Genomic DNA, 19,260 nt, shown 5'->3' with positions numbered 1-19,260 from the left:
ACAAAGCTTTCCAGACCCCATGAGTATCCATGTCACACACAGTGCAACGAGTCCTCTGCTCCAAGCCAGAGCAGAGATTCTCTGTCCCATCCTTGCCAGATGCTCCAGCACCGGCCTCTTTGGTTTTCCCAGGCCCTGGATGGAATTGGGCAAGGCAGGTGTGGTAGACAACTACAGACTAGTAATTTTCCAAAAATATTCCTGGGCTTTGGGGTTCCTTCCCACGAAGTGTGACCCAAGACCACCCACCCCCAGGTACCATCCAGCCCCAACACACCACTTCAGAAATCTGCAATACTTTAATCAAATTCTGCTTAAGGCCATTGTTACTTTCATGTTTGCACACATTCCTCCTCAAAAGCACAAATATCTTTGTTAACACAAGGACAGGGTCAAGCCTCCCCCTTCCTGTGGTCAGGCAGTGTGACCAGAGCCTCCCAGTGCCAGTGGCCATGGCCAGAAGAGCTGATCCTCTGCCTGAGCAGGGACAACTGCCAGGAGCTGAGTGACAGCTCAGATGTGCCACCGAGCTCCTGCCAAGGCTCACCTTGTCACCTCCAGCCAGGAGAGAGTAGGTAACAGGGCTGTGAGCTGGAATCGCTGTGGAGCACAAGGTCACGGCACAGAACTGGGGCTTTAAAAGTCACCAATACTCTCCAACACATGCAAAGGCTGGAGCAACCCCAGGCAGGCTCCAGCTACTGTGGGAAGAGACATCACTGAAGTGACAGCACCCAGAAATGATTTGCAGTGTAGTCCAGTTACATCAAGTGGCAATAAAACTGTGAGTGGCTCCAGGACAGCGTGCCCCATTTGGTGAGATGAACAGTGGCTTTTAAAAAGATCACTAAATCCCATCAGTGCTACCTATACAAACCTCATTTATTTTAAAGGCTCCCATTAAAGTGCCTTTTATCCCTAGCAATAGGCAGTTTTAAATTGCAAATAACTTCTCGGATCAGTCAGCAACCATCTTCATTCCACCGGAGAGAAGGGCTGTGGCTCAGGCGGGCCCCTGGGGACAAGGGTTGAGGTTTCTGGATGAGCAGGAATGCTGAGCAGCAGGATTATCCCATGGCTTTGCCGTGCTGTGCAGGCTCTCTGCCGAGCTGTGCAGGGCTTCACCTTCCAGAGAGCTCTGGGGATCCCAAGCAGGTGTCACCTGCAGTGTGGCTGTGTCCCAGTGGGCAGCGTGTCCCAGAGCAGGGCGAGGCTCAGGCCATGACACCATCCTGGCTCAGGGTGTCGGTGTCATGCAGGAGCGGTGTGGTCTCGGAGGAGAGAGGCTTGCTCTGCGTGGCGAGGGGCCGGGGGCTCTTCTCCGCGGTGCTTCTCTGCAGGGGAGGGACAGAGGTCACAGCCTGGCCACACCAGCGGTGCCACCACGTCCCCACCCCGGCCATGCCCACCCCAAGCCTCTCTCAGCTGCCAAGGGCCCTTTTCTTAAATGGAAGATTTTTGTACCTCCTTTTTGTACCTCCTTTTTGTACCTCCTTTTTGTACCTCTCGCCCCACCAAAAGGAGGTAATTTCCATTCCTGCCCACCTGCACCCGTGACACCACCCGAACAGCCAGCCTGAGGAGCGGTGTGGAGGAGCTGTGGGACAGTGCACAGCATCCCAGATGGAAGGGAGAGGGACAGGAGGGCTTGGAGACCCCCCAGGCTCCAGCTGCAGCACACACAGGCAGCACTCATTCCCGGGATAACGCTAGGTGCAGCCTCTGGGGAAGGGTGGAAGCCGGTGCCCCCTGGCTCCAATACGGCTCCTCCTCGCCTGAACTCTTACACTGACACCTACAAAACAGGTTCACCACCCTCAAAGTTGAGCAGGAGCCAGATATGCCTTCAAACAGACCACGTGGGCCCTGACCCTAATTGATGCAAGAACCTCAGGAGGAAGCAGGAGGTGACAGGAGCGGGTCCCTTCCTGCTGCTGGGGACAGAAACACCAACCTGCCCCTCACCCAGAGCCTTCTGCTCGCTGGGGACATGGACTGGGGTGTGGTGGAGGAACACTGAGGCTTGTCTAAGCCTTGGACTGTGCCCATTGCTGCTCCAGTGTGGGCACCAGTGACACCAGCGGGAACACCTGGAGACTCTTTGGGCATGAGGGTATTTGGGTGAAGTTTGGACTTGAAGATCTTGGAGGAATTTTCAGCCTTAATGTGTTTATGATTCTAAAAGTGTCTACAGGCCTCAGGTGAGAGGATAAAGTCAGGACAAAAAGGATGGTTAATATTCAAAGGACACCTCCTCCAAGTTCAAGAACAGTCCACCCTAACAAGCATCCCAAGCCAGGAAAAAATGCCAGGAGGGCAACATGGATGAACCAGGAGCTCCAAACACAAATGCAGAAAGGAGATGTATGGGAAGTGGGAGCAGGGACAGGTAACCTGGCAGGAACACAGGGAAACTCTCCCAGCATGCAGGGATGAAGACAGGAAAGCCAAAACCCAGCTGGAACTGCATCCAGCCAAGGATGTCAGAGACAAGAAAGGCTTCTCTAAGTACCCAGGTGACAAAAGAAAGAAGAGGGAACCATGAGGGCCTGGGGCTGAATGAGGCAGGGGACCCCAGAAACCAGGGAAAATCCAGAGCAAGGAAGATGCACCCTTGGTGGAAGAGGATGAGGTCAGAGAATACTTAAGGAACCTAGACATGCACAAATCCATGGACCAAGGTGGGATGAGTGGGCTCATGTCACAGCAAGGCCATTCCCTGTTGTCTTTGACCAGTCCTGGCCCAAAGACTGAAGGAAAGCAAATGTTACTTCAATCTTGAAAAAAGATCAAGGAGGAAGACCTCAGGAGCTACAGACCAGTCAGTCTCCCTTCATCCTGGAGAAAGTGATGCAGCAGCTAATTCTAGGAACCACTTCCAGGCACATGAAGAACAATTAAATCATCAAGTGCAGACATTGGGCTTCATCAAGGGGAAACTGTGCTTGATCATCGATGATGAAATGAGTGGTTGGTAGATCAGGGGAGAACAGTGCATGTTGTCCACCTGGACTCCAGGCTTTTGATGCCATCTCCCATGAAAACCTTATAGGGAAGCTGATGAAGTAGGGACTGGATGAGCAGGCAGTGAGGGGGACTGAAAACTGGCTGAACAGCCAGGCCCAGAGTTGGGCTGGAGGCCAGTAACCATCAGTGTACACCAGGGGTCAATATGGGTCCAGGCCTGTTAAACATCTTTATTAATGAGCTGCAAGAACTGGGGAGTGGCTGGTACAGCAGAGGGACCTCAGCAGGCTGAGAAAGGGACTGGAAGGACCTCATGAGGTTCAACAAGAGGATGTGCAAGGTCTTTCACTCAGGATGAACAACCCCACACACCAGTACACACTAAAGGTCACCCAGCTCTGCAGCAGATTGGCAGAAAGGGACTCCAGGGGCTTGGGGACACCGAGCTGCAGGTGAGCCAGCAGCATGGCCGGGTAGCAGAGGCAGCCAGCTGATTCCTGGGCTGCACTGGGAGTGTTGCCAACAGGTCCTGGAGTGATCCTTCCCCTCTGCTCAGCACTGGAGAGGCCATACACGGAGTGCTGCGCTCAGTTCTGCGCCTCCCAGGACAAGAGAGATGCAGCTACTGGGAGGAGTCCAGCAAAGAACCACCAAAGTGATTTTGGAACTGGAGTGTCTCTTATGTGAGCAGAGGCTGAGAGAACTGGGACAGTTCAGCCTCGGGAAGAGAAGGCTCAGGGGGATCTTACCACTGAAAACAAGCCTCTGAAGGAAGGGTGTAACTACAGAGCCAGGCTCTTCTTGGTGGTGTCCAGGGACAGGACAAGAGCAAAGGGACACTTGAACACAGGGGATTCCACCTGGACATTAACAAGTACTTTTTTTTTTTTTCTTTTTCTTTTTTTTTTTTCCTGTGAAAACTGTAAAAACGGGAACAGGTTGCCCTGGGGAATCTCCATTCCTGAAGACATTAAGAGACATCTGGACATGGTGCTGAGCTAGGTGACTCTGCCTGAGCAGAGGGATTGGGATAGATGAGCTCCAGAGGTCCCTTCAACCTCAACGACTCAGTGATTTTGATTTTGTGCTCCTGTAATACAAACCCAGATATTTTATACATCAGAAATTCCCTCCTGAAAGCCTCTCTGCTGAGGCAGAGGAGCAGGGGAGGGGTGACACCCACCAGTGGACTGATCTCTGTTACCCCACATTTTTACCCATTCAAAAAACTTACCTCTGGAACTCAAACACTCCGAGATGGGGGGAAAAACAGGCAAGAAAAGCATTTCCTCACACCAATCCTACTTTTCCCCAGATCCCTGCTGACATTATTACCTACTGATCAGGTACACCAGGAGAAACAATAAGAGCATGTGCTTGCAACCTGGTTAAGTGCATTAAGACACCTGAATTGCCCCAAATAAAGCCATGGGACGACACCGTTGCAGCAAAGCTTGCCAGGAGGGCATGTCTGGGAGATGTGGACAGCAAACGTTTAATTTGATTGGTTTTAAGTGAAGTTTAATCAAATCAGGATGAGAGAAAAGCGTGTTACCTTGACTGGGTACCCACCTACAGTCTGGCTTCCCGCATCACCACGCCCTTAATCGGAGGCAGATTTTTGGTACAGATGGCCTGGTTTGCCTTATAACTGTCTGAGCTCATTTTATTGCCACTCCAAAATAAAGAGCATTTTTCCTAGAAGACAATCAGCCTAGTTTATGGTGCACTTGGACATGAATTTCACCAGGGCGCCAATTTTCGGAGGAGATTTGAAAAATAAAAATCACTGTTTAACTAGAATCTAGTTATAAATGAAGATTTAGAAATTTAGATTAAACTAAGTCCTATTTAAGATTTTGTTCAGTGTCAAGCCAGTTTGAAAACGGTCTGTTTGCCTTTTGAAAGTGCCACCACACAGGCTTTAGGCCACAATTGCAGAGAGCTACAAGGGTATTTCACACCTGTGGAGATGATGCATTTTTTAGAGCTGTGAGTCCAACAGATGCATTTCAAACTGGCTGCACTATAATCTAGACTAAGATTGAAAGTGTTTCACACTACCTCATCTGCACCAGCTACAGAGCACACTGCTCCCTCCAGAAGCACAGCAGACATCTGAGGAAGGAGCTGGGTTCAGGGAGAGCTTCACGCTGGCAGACACGTGAAGGTGTGGACAATGTCCCTGCTCAGGGTCCCCTCTGACATCGCCTGTGACTTCGGGAGGCAGAACTGTGCATGATTAAGCAATCAGGGCTTGATCAGCAACACTTCAATCAAATGAGGAACACACCTTGGCTGCAAATCGCTGTCTTCCAGTTTACAACCTCTTATCTACTCATTAGGTGGAGACGTGTTCATGTGTTGTTGTATAGCTTTCTTAGAGATTTGTAAGGTCATTGAGGTATTTTAATCACTTTCCAGGTAGTCAGGCACTTCCTGCCGTTGGTTTTTAGTCCTAACACTTCATGACTCTTTTGGCTGAGCACAGAAGTACAGCTGGCTTATGCCTGGGTTTGGGATATTCCACAAGCAGATATTCAGTTGGCTTGAAAGAGTTGAAAATCCAGCTTTTTTTCCCTAACCCTTTCTAGCATGGTTAAATCTCTTTGATACCAGGAATTAAGACTTGCACAAAGCAGGGTGAGGAAATGCCAGCTCAGGGCTGCATAAGGGGTTAGAAATAGCTGCCCAGCCATTTTTCAGAGCCCCTGGGGTCATGTAGCAGAGTGCAGCCTGTCTGCCAGCAACCACTCACATGTGCTGAAGGGAGCAGTTCACCCCAGGACCATCCTGGGAGCACAGGAAGGGTTTGGTGGGGAGCTCTGAGCTCCATGCTGGGCCCTAGCATCACTCCCACCCTGCAGGGAAGTGCGTGGAGGAACAAGGGGATTTGGGATCATGTGTTTAAGTCACTTAAGTAATTGCAGACTTGATTAAAATCCAATTATGTGGTACTCTGAGAACCCTGGCACCATTTAAGGTGGGTGATTCAGGAAGGGCAGGAACCTGCTGAGCAAAGGCAGCCCCTCACACAGGCTTCCCCTCAGTCTGCTCTCATCCCAAGCAATGCCTTTTATCCCCACAAGCAGCCTCTTCACCTCTGCAGCTTTAGAGCCAGCCTAAGCTTTACAGTGCAAAGCTAAACCAGCCTCCTTTGATCCAGGGCTAGGGTAGGAAGTTAGATCTCTATCTCCAGAACTAAAGCTTGTAGAGAGTTTAGTGTTTACCAGAGTTTAGTGTCACCGTGGAGCCAGAGCCACAGATCTCCACTGAGTGTTTTGGCTGTTTTATATTCAGTCCTGACAGCTCAGCTCAGCCTCACCCCACTGCCTGCCCCACAACCCTGCTACCAACTCCCAGCAGCCTTCAAAGCTCTTCACTTCTCAGTAAACCCAGATCCACAAAGGCTCTGAGGGTTTCACTTCCAGAGCCCTCTGGAGCAGTTTGCACAGAAATCAAGTGTGTTTCAAGGAAGCAGAATCTGTGCTGGGCTGAGGCAGCCACAGTGGCTGTGTCCCTGCTGCAAGAACACAGCAACTGCATTCCACTTAACAGGCTGTGTTCAGATAGCTCCATCCTCTGGAGAAGGCTCTGTGCTGACTGCAAAAATGCTGGGAGCCTGCAGAGATGCAGATCTGTGCAATGGCACAGAGCTGCTGCTGCCTTCTATGGAGGCTGGGTTGATAAACTAGGATTGGTTCTTCATTAGCTGGGTGAGCTGAGAAATACCTCCTCCTCCTCCTCCTCCAGGAAGCCACTTTCATCACTGCTGTGCACCAAAAAAGCCAGGAATGCTTCATGTTATCTGTTTGCAGCCCAATTTCTAGATGGCTAAGGAAGTCCTGCTGCTACCTGCTGGCACCTGGCACCATTAGGAGATCGTTTGTGGCATCAGCCAATGTTTCCTCAGACATGTTAGATTGTCAGCCCAAACTACATCTGATTGAGTCTGATTTGACTGACAGCACTTCCCACCAGGCATCTGTGGATTCTTACCTTACTCATTGCCATGAGCACAGCTGCTGCAGTAATGAGTGGGACACTCAGCCCAAGGAAGATGTACTGCAGGTAGTCCAGCACCGATGGGAGCAGCACCAGGTTGGTGTAAAACTGCTTCAGGACAGAGCCTTCGATGGATCCGCTCTGCTCGAAAAAGCAGAGTTGTCAGTGGCATTTCCCTCCTGTCCAGGGCTGAGACAGACCAGCTGAATGATTCCTTTCCCACCACCTCCCAGTGTAAATTAGGGAATTTATGGAAGATTCAGTCAGGTTAAAAGCTTTTACTAAACAGTGGGAGGCAGCTGGACATGCACCCAGAGCTGGAGACTGCACTCCCTGGCCCACATGAGGACAGGGACGCTGGCAGCTCTGCCCAGGGCCCTATTTAACCCCACATCTAGGGCAGAGCCAGAGATTTACCAAGTATAGTGCAGGGTTTGTTCAGCTCAGAGGGATTAATAGCATAGCCAAGTATTGAAAAGCCCTCTGTTGGTGCTTAATTAGTCTGGCTGGCTTAAAGCTTTATCCCAAGTGGAGTTTCCCCAGCAGTGGGTGATGGGGAAGCAGGAGAGGCTCTGCAGAATCAGGCTCACCTCTGCAAACCACAGCAGCGGCAGGACCACTGGCTTAATCTTCCCTGTTTGACTGGGGAGAAGAAAATTAAAAAAGAAGCACACACTTAGGTTTATGGTTGATCAGGTCACAATTAGCACCATAATTCTTCCTAAGGGGACATGTCTGACAGACTGACAGCTGCCAGGAAAGCAGCAGAAGGAGGTGGCAATCCCTGCTGCTCCAGTGAGCTGCTCCCACCTTGGAGGACCAGGTGCTTTTCATGCAAGAGCAGAGCTCGTGCTGCCATGGGGGCTTAACTGCCCGAGGACAGCAGAAAGTGCCATCCCAAACCTGGGCTCCAGGGGTGGGAAATTCAGTGAACCAGAATGCTAAAGCTCATGTTTCATTCACCTGGAGCCCTGGGGGCTGTCTGCAGACATCTGCCCCTCAGCCCAAGCAGCAAGAGCACACTCCCACCCTTGCTGGTATTTAGAGATCTCCTGTTTGCTTGCATGGAGCTGGAAGTGTCTTTTGGACACAGGCTGCACTCTCTGCCCCGCAGGCAGAGTGGGTTTTGCCTCTCCATGTTGCAGGTAACTCCTGAGAGGCAGCACAGTGTAAGTGAGCAGCTCCTCAGGGACACTGCCTGAGCTGAGCAAACAGGCAGCCACTCTAAAGGATGGAACTTGTGGTCACTGGAATGCCTGATGTTCAAAAAAGCTGGCTCCAGCAATAGGACAACTGGTCATGGTAAAGCTGCTTTGCCTTTGGGGAGAGCAAACTCTGCAGCAACCTCAGCATCAGCAGAGCTCCCTGCTCAGGGAAGGCAGATGGACATCTCTAGGAGTCCTAGTCCATTTCTATAACTTACATTATATTAGACACCGCCTTTATGTACAGGTTCAGCTGGAGCTTGATGGAGCAATTCATGGGGATGCCTGTCATCTGCAGAGGAAGAGAACAACCAGTTCATCAGTAACTTCCAAGTGACTCTGTGAGGACCAACAGACTCTGCCAGGCAACATTCCAAGACTACCAAAACATCACACTTCAAAGCTGGTCTTGTTGACACCCATTAAGACATTGGTTTCTCATGACTCTGCAGTTTTGCCACACATTTTTACAAGCAGAGAATTTTTGTTGGACCATCCCCTGTTGGTAGTCAGCAGCCTGCAGCTAGATAAGAGTATAACTGTACTGTTATCAGTAGATGTTTGATACTCTAATAAACTTAATTAGATTTTCATAACTGCGATAAGAAAGGCAGTCATAACCCAATGTCTAGATAAGACACAGTTTACCTTACCTCAAGAGAGAAATAGGTTTTCTGCTTGAGCAAACATCACTGAACATTTGGAAAAACTGACCATGCACAATGCAGGCTGCAGGTGGAAAATCCCAAAGTCCCTTTCCCAAGAGCAGTTGGGACAATGATACCTCAGCACACCCCAAATCCCCCCCTCTGGAGCGGTGACTTCACCCCCACACTGCAGGAACATGAGGGATATAACACAGCAGCAGCCCAGTGCAAAAGCAGTCAGTTCCAGATGGGCAGGTTGACAGAGTGGAAGAAGCCAGCCCAAAAATGGAGGTGCCAGCTTGAGCCACAGCGTGCTCTTCAGACTTTGCCAGGCAGTTCTCATGGCAATGTGCATTTGTGTTTGGGGCATAGCTGGGCTGCTGCCAGATACACCTCCTGGTGTCATAGGCCTGAGTCAGTGGAAAGAACTTCACCGTGCTTATCAAAACAATTATGTTTATAATTAGTTCTGCAATTCTCTAGAAGCCAGGCTAATTATTCAATTAGTTTATGGCTTTGATAGTTTTATCTGCATGTGTCCTCGCCAGTCTTTGCACTATGGAACCTGCTCGAATCAGTGCCACGAGAGCAGAGCAGTGCCACCACTCAGCTGATGGCAGGGTCCCCCCATCCTGGGCTGGTCCCTGGGGCGAGGGGAGGCCCTGGTGGGCTCACTCACGGGGTGCACATCGAGGAAAAGCCCGTGCTGCTCCTTGCTGGGGTGCAGGCCTTCCACTGCGCTCACCAGGGATGGGTCAGCGTTGTAGAAGTGAGGGTGGGAAATGAACATCGGTGCATCTGCATGAGATGAAACACATCTTAAGCTCCTCCACCCACATACCCAAAAGTTTTTTTGAGGTTTTTAAGCCCTTGTGGTACTTGTTCTGAACAGCTTTTCTGTTTTCTCCTCCCAACCAGCAGCCTCCTTCCCTTCCCTCGCTGCAGGGCTGTTCCAGTGACTGGGGAGGGTTAAGAACACCCAGTCTCTCCCAGCACACCATGGTGTGGCAGCTCCCTGCTCCCAGACATGAGTTGGGACACCCAGTCCGCACTGTCACTCCTGTGTGATGCACACTGGGTGTCCAAAGCAGCTTTAACATTTAACTTGGCAGCTGTGGGGGCTGCCTGTCCCCTGCTCCCACTGCCAGCCCAGGGTTTGTAATGATCCCACTGCATCCCTGGGCATTCCCACAAATGCCAGCCTCTCACAGGGCTGGGCACTGAAGGAACTTCAGGCACAAGGGTTTTCCCTCATTGCAAACAGAGCCCACCAGTACTTTTCAGCATCCCAGCAGGCACTAGAGCTGGTTTTCTGCACAGCCAAGCTTGTACTGCATCTCAGATTTAATACAGGTCCATTAAGGAGAGCCAGGGGGGAAAGGACTTACTGAGCCTACAGGAGCTGACGTTCTGGATGCCAGACTGCATGCAGGGGCAGAAGCCCTCGTTGGGTGGATAGTCTGTGCCGTTGGCAAAGAGGGTTTTCGGCGCCACAAAGCGATAGGTGGGCACACCCTTGAACTCCCCAGACTGCTCGTACACCAGTGTCATGGATCTGGAAGGGTTTCGGTGGAGAAGGATCAGGATTAGCCAACAGGTTCCCAGCCCAGAAGTGGGTTCTTATCTTGGCTGGATAAGATGAAGTTGCAATGTAACTTAGACTTTGAGATGAAGATAAACCCTCAAAGCAGTGCTTCAGGGAATGGGGAGTGAGTATTTAGGCCTTTTGCTTTCCATGTTTTAAGTACATCTGAAGGGTTGATCAGGACTAGTTAGGGAGAGAAACCACAGGCTTATAGGTCTGTTTGCTATATCCAGTTGAGATTTGTTTAAAGACATGTAGTAATCCCCAGGGCTGCTCTCCAAGAGATAATACCCACTTTATGCAAGCCTTGGCTCCGAGGTGCTCTGTTACAGGGCATGGACTGGATAAATTCACAAGCCAACTCCAGCAACAGACTGCCAAGGCAGTGGAAAATTTTCCTATGTGACACAGCAACATTTTTTTCTTGCTACCAGAGGTTATTGATGTTGGGCTGCAATATTGCTGGCCAGGTTTAATGCAAGTTTCCAGGACAAAAATTTTCTCCCTTCACACTTGAGTGAGGTTTGCAGGGATCAGAGAATCACAGAATGGGTAAGAGGGTCACAGTGGGCTGCCAGGACAGCCTGGGCAGGCCAAGGGGATGCTCATTCCTACAGAGGCCTTCTGATGCTGGCACCAAGGATGGGGGATTTGGGGCATGTTCAGCAGTTTCACACGTGGCCCTTGGCTATGCTCACCTTGCTGCAACGAGACAGAGGTTGCTGTAGCACATCAGCAGGATAAAACCTTGCTATCTGCCTCTCAGCATCAGCTGCACTTCACATGCACAGAGCACAGGAGATGGGCCCTGCCTGCCCTGCAGAGAGACAGCTATGCTCTCAGCCTACCAGCTGATGTTTGTGACTGTGTGAGCACTGGCAGAGGTTTGGGGAGAAGACAGAGCTGTCTGAGAAGCTGAGCCACTTCCCCACAGTTCGGGTGGCAGGAACCTCCTGTGCCAACGAGAAACCAAGCTTGGTTTCCTCCACTTCACTGGAAGCCTTGTCTGGAAGCATGCTCTGTTCCAGAGGTTTCTGTAGTTTTACAGGAACAGGTTTGTGTTTAAACTTCCCTGTAAATTCCTGGCTCCGGGTCATTTTGGTGTTTGCTGCTGCCCCTTGTGCAGAGGAATCCCTGTGCTATTGCTTGGCTCAGCTGTCTGTTTGTTCACTGAAGAGGTCATTGCTCTCGATTCAAAATGAGCACTTGCTTGTTTTGCAGCACTATCTACAAAGGCAGAATTATCATTATCTTCCCCAAGCTACAAACAGGGGATTTGTGCCTGCTTCCCCTCCTTCCAGCCTCAGGCACACAGGCTGCTCTGTAGGGTACTTTAAGCCCTGTGTGGTCAGCTAAGATCAGGGTGTCTTACTAAAGCAGGAATAAAAAAAAGAAAAAAGAAGAAGAAAGAGCCTGGAAATGGTGGCACGAATATCCCCCCTGACATAATGTTTCCAAGAGTTTAGTCAGCTGAAAGAGTCCTGCAGTTACAGTTGCATTTCCCTCTGAGAATCCTTACTTCTCTTTCTAACTGCCCACATGTTATCTCCATTAGATAACCACATCTGGCTATTTTGTACTGATTAAACGTGGCTAAGATGGACTTTTCCAGTGATCTGGAAGGTATTTATGGACACCACAAGATGCTGACAATGAGACAACTACACTGTTTGCAAAGCTCAGATAATGCAGACCCAAACTGCAGCTGAACTTTAACTACAGGAACAAATCCTGAGCCCTGCACGTCACTGCACGGGTGTGCAGGATGGGTGCAGCGTGTCCTGTCACCTGTGTGGGGACAGGCTGGCAGCTCTGGCCTCACCTGCAGGCATCAGGGCTGTAGAACTCCAGGGAGGTGGGGGACATGAACGGTGGCCACATCTCCCCCGCTGTCCCATTGATCATGTTGCACTGGCTGCTGCGCCAGTAGTTCACCTGTGGGACAAGTGTAGAGAGAACTCAGAAGGATGAGTTTGCTGGAGTCCCTGCAAGGAATGTCCACCACCCCACAGTGCTTCCATAGCAGCACGGAAGATCTTTCCTGTCTTGAGCATATTTTCCATCCTCCATGATTCTGTGAGCCAAACATCCACCCAATTAATCGACAAGAACCACCAGCCCCCAGGGGTTGGTCTCTGTGTTCAGCTGATTTTAGCCAGGAGCAGAATTCCACAAGGGAAGAGAGTAAAGCATCCTTTAAAAAGAGTATTTAACACCTTCAGCACAGGCCACAGGAGCCTGAGACTTCAACCATTAGAAGCAAACAGCTCCAAGGGCACTGCAAGGGAGTGCCAGTGAAGCCCATGAGGAGATGAATTTAATGCAATTGCAAGATGAAAAGCATTTTGCCACACGGCTGCCTCCTGGTAACTTGCTAGAGCAGAAGTTGCAGCACTTGAAGTCCCTGTGGAAACTTGTCTTCAAACCTGAGCCCCACACAACAGAGCTTTCAGCCTACCCTGCTTTAAATCAGGCATTCCCCATTATTCAAGGTTTGCTGCCAGACACTCACCTTCTTTAGCCCATTCCACGAATCCACCATGTGAACTTGACTGATGTTCTTCATGCCTGTGTTTACTGTGAACAGTCCTGAATTGGAGTTGTTGAACTGCAGAGAGAATAAAAGATTGTTTAATCTACTGCTCACAGCAAAACGTTCCTGACTCTGGGTGCCCCATCAGCTCTGGGGGTGCCCCCCACCCCGTCAGCTACTCAGCTTCTCCTCAGCTCAGAGTCTGAGCTGTCCCCAGGATCAATACTGCTGGGATTTTAGCATTCCCAACCAACACTTACATCTATGAATAGTCCAAACTTCTCCTTGAAAGGCATCAGGCCAGGAAGAATCTTATTTATCATGTTTACGAGGGGATCGTTATACCCCCACATGATCTCCCCCACCGTCCGGTTCATGAACGCCTCCTGTTTCAGGCTAGCCAGGACTCCACTCAGTACAATCTTAAAAAAAATTGGCAGTTTTTCCATCATCACAGCTGCTCCCTGAGAAAGAAAAGAAACCCCTGGGATGAGAGCCCCACCTTTATGAAAGACAAAGCATTTTTGCTGCTAACCAAAATCATTCTGCTGCTCCCATCTATAGCCCCAGAGGAATCCTCTGGACAGACTGACGTTCTTAATTTATTCTCAGTTGGGGAAGAAAGCAGTTGAGGGCTCACAGGCTTGATTTCCCCACAGATGAGGTTGCAGACTCAAGACCAGCTGCTCTGCACACTTTGGTTCTGGAACAGTAGCAGCCTAACAGAGCAATTAACACCCAGAAAGCAGAAAATTACATTATATAAGCTTAACCACCTCATTGCTTGATCAGCATTAAGCCCTACAAGAAAGTGATTCAGTAATTCAGTGCTGGATATCACCACCCTCCCTGCAAGCTCAGAAGGTGGAACCCATCCAGGCAAGAAGCACTTACCATCATCAAAATGTTTGGTACAATAATGTACTCGTCTTCCGTGCCATTGGACAAGTGTGGCTGGAAGAAAAGGTTTCGGTACTCCAGGTAGGAGACGGTATCGTTGTCATTGAATGTGATATTTGTTTTACTCCTGTACTCCCTGCAAAGAGATGGGAGATGATGGGAACCATCCCTAGGCAGAGCCTAGGCTGCACAGGCCTGGGCTTGCTGCTGGGGGAGGCAGTGTGGGAACAGATATAAACCTCCCACCCCAACCAGGGTTAGGGTCTGGCAGGAGGAGAGGGCAGCCCAGGAGCCAGGCATCCCTGGCAGACTAGACTCCTACAGACACAAAGTGTTTCTTCCTATCTCAGTACCCAAGAAATGTAAAACAAAAGCACAAGTCTCCTCTGTTGCTTCACCTACAGCCACTGGAGAGCCCAGCCACCTCAGAGAGGTGCTCAGATATGCAGAGCCACAGCAACTCCCACACCAGAACAGCCTGCAAACAGGAGAGGACCAGCCAAGATGCCACATGTTCTGCCAGTGAGCCCACACTGATTTGCTCCCCAGTGTCTCCTGGGTTCAGGGCAGCCTGACCCTCCGCACAGCCTCGTGTCCCTCCTGCTCCTCAGGCCTTCAGGCCATCCACATCCTGCACACTGCCCAGTGCTGCTGGACTTCAGCCCCTGTCCCATGGGGGCTGCAGTGCTCTGCAGCCATCACAAGCCTGTTACTGCTCCTGGAGGAACCGAAGCTCAACTCACCAGCAAAAACAAAGTCCTTCACTGTGGAGCCTGTGTTTTACAGCCCACATTAGGGAAGGGCACTAATCTTGCTCAGCAGGAACACAAGGACACTAATAAGCTTTGCCCCTTTGTTTATTCTCATTTACAGTAAGTGAAGCTTTTCCCCAAGCCAGGAGAGCGATGTGATGGCAACATACAGAAACCACACAGGAGGACCTGCTGAGGCCAGGGGAAACCAGGGCACACACAAACTGCAGGCTCCCCCTGCACTCTGCTCAGCTTTGGATTAACCAGTAATCTTCCCACATGAGCTTGCTTAGGCTGCTGATTCAACCTCACCACATTACTGTAGGCACTAATATACTGAAGATCACTGCTTATGTGGAAATTCACACACTCAACATCAATCATCGCTTCCTCTTTCAGGTGCTGAGAAGCACCTGGGGATTCAGCCACCATCCTCAGCCATGGCACACACCCTGAGCCCTGCTGTGTGGGTCTGACCCAGTGCTAGGGCTCCATACTTGTTCTCCATACTGGCTCCCAGGACCAGGGCGCTCACTTTAGGCACATTTTGGGGCTCAGGTTAGATGAGGAGTTAGGCTGACCCATGAAGTTTGATATTGAGGTGGCTTCAGCTCAAGATCTGGGCTCTTAAATGCACAATGAAGATAAAAGAAGAGCACTCTGAAGGCAGGATCACCTACCACCACCACTGATACCCATGTTTGGACCACATCAGCCCAGCTCTGCCTGCCCAACGGGCCCCAGAAAAAGACTGAGCTCCACAACTCAGTGGAGCACCCACCAATCTCGCTGTCTCAGTGACCAGAGATCCTTTGTGTGTCTTGGCAAGATCAGAGCAACTAGAGCCCATTTGAGTCACTTGAAAATCCAGTGTCCCTGGGCTCCCAGCAAGCCTGCTGATGCCATGTCCTGCTGCCAGAGGAGCCAGCCAGCAGCCTGGCAGGCAGCACAGTGGGCAGGCTCATGCCAAGCTGCACCACAGCTGGTACCTGACCTGTACACGTAGGGTCCACGCTGGGTCAGCACCGGCTTTGCTCCCTGGAGGACCTGCTGGGGGTTCAGCACTTCGAAGAAATGCACTGTCAAGTAGAAAGGAACAGGGATGTCTTTCCACATTTGGAAGGAGATGCTGCTGGGGTCGATCCTGACGTTCTGTAAGGAAAGAAAAAAAGGAGGCACAACTTTTGGGCTCTGTGGCTGCAGATGAACACATCCACCCTCAGCTCAACAAGGTGGCAGCTACAACAGAAGCTCTCCAGAGGATCCAGGTGTATGAGGATCAGGCAGACTGAAATCCAGCTAGATCTACAGTAAAAACTCCTGTGTGTGCAGAAGCATCAGGTTTATGCCACAGGATGTCTACTGGCTTATTTATTCAGGCTTAACTTTACTAATCCTACCCAGAGGGTTTCCTTGTGTTTTGATGAGGCTTGGCTCTGAATTATTCACTACTCTGTTTTACTTGTCTGGCAGAAACAACCCTGTCCCAAAGGCCTTTGTTCACTGGTTTGGCAGCTCCACACAGCTAAAAGCAAGCACAGAGAAGTGGCACAGCTAGACACACAACTGTTTGGGTACCAGCAGGGAGAATCCACTAGATTCCCAAAAAAAAAAAGATGGAGAACTGTGATGGCAACCCAGCTGTGTCCCAACAGCACAGCACAGGACACCTCTGCCTCCTCTCAGCTGCCAACCTGCATTGACTCACGGCAGATCATGAGGCAGGTCAAAGGCAAGGCACAATCATGTTCCCATATCACTGTCCTGTGTGCTGGGAAATGCCTGCAGGAGCTCCAAGACAACTTAAGCTCTCCTCAGCTCAGGACCTGGCACATGGGCACATCTGCCTCTGCTCCCTCCCTGCCTCCAGGGCACTGAAGTAGGGGCGAGAGCTTGTTCCTTCTTGAACATTTACTTTGGATGTGTTCCACCATAATCGTTTCTTCTGCAAGCACAAATCCTTCTCCCTGCTTAGGTAACCCAGCCAGCTTATGGAAGTGGGGTTGATCCACCAACAGGAGGAGGGATGTGGGCTTTATGCTGGTGCAGCTCAGCAGCCCCACAGTTCCTGCCCTGGAGCAGCTCACTCTGACTGGGCACATATTTGCTGACACAGGGAGTTGAGGTGCCAGAGGTTTCCCCCCACAACACCTCATTTTTCTTGAGGTATTTCACAGCAAGGCTGAGCTACCTGTGAGCAGCAGGCTTCTGCAAGCCCCTCATCCAAGCCCTAGCCCTGGAAAGACATCTCCACAGTGCTGTGTAACCCATCTAACCTAGCAAACCCTTCCCATCACCACTTCCATGCCCACACACTGCTCTAAATTGCCAGCCTCAAGGATTTCATGGCAAAAAAAAGCAGTAATAGGACAACTTTTTATTTAGTCTATTCTACAACCCTGATTCCCAGGTGTTGATTTTACTGTGATCGAGAACATCTTGTTTCTCTTTAATTGCTTGTTCTGTACTACACTTGCTTGACCACTTGTTGCATATGCATTTATTTTTATAATAAGTACCCAGTCAGATGGAGTTACATCCCAGCTCCCTTTCCCAGCTCCCTCCCACATGGGCACAGCAGCTCAAGGCACTCCACAGCTGTTACTAAGATCCCCACAAAAGGGTAGGCTTAAAATTAAACTACTTTTAGGTAAAAACAAACATGGTCATACGTCTGAAATAAAAATATTTGTCAACTAGATGGGTTTCAAAAGGTCATTGAGATGTTTGACCCCTCCTGACCAGACTGATCTTTGCTCCCAAGGAACTGAAAGGAACTGGTTACTGCCCATCAGCTGCAGATGGGGCCAAAGAGCAGCAGTTCCACCACAGCATCCAGATCCTGCTTCTCCAGGAGGGAGGCACCCTGCCCAGGAAAACCGAGAGCTGAGGTTTCCCCTGCAGACTGGGAGGAGCAGTTAAGCCGGGTGTCAGTCACACCTCACCCTCCACATCCTCTCAGCAGCCTCCTCCTCACCCTGCTACATCAGCAAGGACACTGCTGTCACCTGCTCCCGGCTCCTGCCACCCAGGGCAGCATCGCAGGTCCCAAGTGGAGCAGCCAGGGGTGGCAGAGGGATGAGCTGATGCAGCCTCACTGTGTACAAGCTCACACCTTCGGCAGCAAGCTCTGTGGAGTTCCAGATGCTTGCAGAAAAGCAGTGTTCCCCAGGTTTTGCAGAGCCAACCCCACAGGCAGCCCTGTGCAGATGGGGTGGGAGACAGGCTCCAAGCTCCCTGCTTCCCATGTCTTTCCCTGCAAACTTCACCCAAAGACATCCTTGGAACAACCACCTCTCTGCAACTGAGCACTTATACACTGTCCTGACAGCTCAGGATGGGCAAACCAGCCTTTGCCTGCCCAACCCCAGCCCTTCAAGCTCCTCTTACCCACACTATTCTGAAGACCAACCCAGGAGTTTCAGTAAGGGCCTCAAGGTTTCTCATCACCCATTATCATTCAGTTATTAGGCTTAATGTGAAATGGAAACAATATGAGCTCAGGACAATTTTGTGTCATGCTGAAGATGGGGAGACCAAGGGCTTGAGGTGAAGGGAGGAAAAACAAAGCTTTTCCTCATCTTCTGTTCTCATTGTAAATTACTAGGACTTAATTAATTAGGTTGAAAGAATCAGGATTAGCTAAAAAGAGGACAGAAATGTCATTTCTGTTCTGCAGGGGCCATTCAGCCTCTTATCTACAGGTACCAGTTCCTGATGTCCTGGAACAGAACAAAGATTTTCTACTGTTTAATCTACAGGACTGTCTGGCTCTGCCCAGACAGCAGCACTTCCAAGGGGGATGTTTAAGTAGGTCATTTTCGGCAGAGACTTTGCGCCACACACAGCACCAGCCATTGGCCATGAGGTGTTTGTTCACCTCTTTCATCAGAAGCAAATTTTCAGGGGCTGACCTGGGTAGGTGGAAGCTTGGAGAAGTGCCAAGGCTCATCTGCCTTGGACAGGGAGAAAAAGGTTTGGCTAAATGTGGGGATGAGCTCTACATTACAGCTGGATAACTGGTGTCCCAGCAGCAGGGACAGGAGTGCTGGTTCATGAAACTGCACAGCATTTACTGAACAGACCAACAACTCCACCCACAGCCCCACATTTTGGGGACAAGCCTCGGGACCTCTCCTGTGGATAAAAACAGGTCTTCAGAGAAACAACTCTTCAGGCTTTCAGTCTAGGAGACAGGATAACTTGGAGCCTGCTCCATGCACGAGGCTTCTCTGGAGTGCTCCTGCACAGCATCCTGTTTCCCAACATCAGGCTGTTGGGAAAGCATCTCACCGGAGCACGTGTCAGTCTGCTCTTCTGTTTATGAAAGGAACAGCTGGTGCTTCAAGCAGAGGCAGGAGGGAAGGGAGGAAGCATCAGTGCTTCGGGTGATGCTCTGCCCAGCACTGCGTGCAATTTCAGTGATGCAAAGAGCCCTCGTCAACCAGCGGTGGTTAACCTGCTCACTCCGGGCAAATTTACTATCGCCAAAGGCGGAACACCCCAAGGCCGCATTTCCCCTGAGTTAGGAGCCCGAGGCTGCTCGGAGCCGCAGCAGCGACGCTGCCACCTCCAGCTCCGGGCTCTGCGGACCGCACTGCACAAAGCGAACGCGCACCGGCCCCGGTCCGCAGTGCCCCGGTACCGGCACCAGCCCCGGCCCGCA

The 19,260-nt window shown here is 50.6% G+C and overlaps 1 protein-coding gene across 2 annotated transcripts in view; it reads right to left on the bottom strand.

Moving 5' to 3' along the window:
- Window positions 1-280: 280 nt before the first annotated feature.
- SCARB1 (scavenger receptor class B member 1) overlaps window positions 281-19,260 on the bottom strand; it is a 19,607-nt gene continuing 627 nt past the window's right edge. Inside the window, exons 2-12 of one of the 2 annotated variants that reach the window (XM_015643892.2) lie at window positions 15,589-15,746; window positions 13,837-13,978; window positions 13,203-13,406; window positions 12,922-13,017; window positions 12,232-12,344; window positions 10,213-10,379; window positions 9,504-9,622; window positions 8,396-8,469; window positions 7,563-7,614; window positions 6,967-7,113; window positions 281-1,334 (exon numbers count right to left, since the gene is read on the bottom strand). In XM_015643892.2, coding sequence (XP_015499378.1) covers window positions 1,215-1,334; window positions 6,967-7,113; window positions 7,563-7,614; window positions 8,396-8,469; window positions 9,504-9,622; window positions 10,213-10,379; window positions 12,232-12,344; window positions 12,922-13,017; window positions 13,203-13,406; window positions 13,837-13,978; window positions 15,589-15,746 — 1,392 coding nt within the window. In that variant the 3' untranslated portion in view covers window positions 281-1,214. Of the gene's footprint in view, window positions 1,335-2,698; window positions 4,058-6,966; window positions 7,114-7,562; window positions 7,615-8,395; window positions 8,470-9,503; window positions 9,623-10,212; window positions 10,380-12,231; window positions 12,345-12,921; window positions 13,018-13,202; window positions 13,407-13,836; window positions 13,979-15,588; window positions 15,747-19,260 lie in introns of those variants that run through there. The other variant, XM_033518296.1, reaches the window with a different exon arrangement.

The sequence above is a fragment of the Parus major genome, chromosome 15 (genome assembly GCF_001522545.3).
Source record: "Parus major isolate Abel chromosome 15, Parus_major1.1, whole genome shotgun sequence".
Classification (NCBI taxonomy): Eukaryota; Metazoa; Chordata; class Aves; order Passeriformes; family Paridae; genus Parus; species Parus major.
Note: the sequence above shows the minus strand (reverse complement) of the source record. Positions and strands in the feature narration are given on the sequence as shown.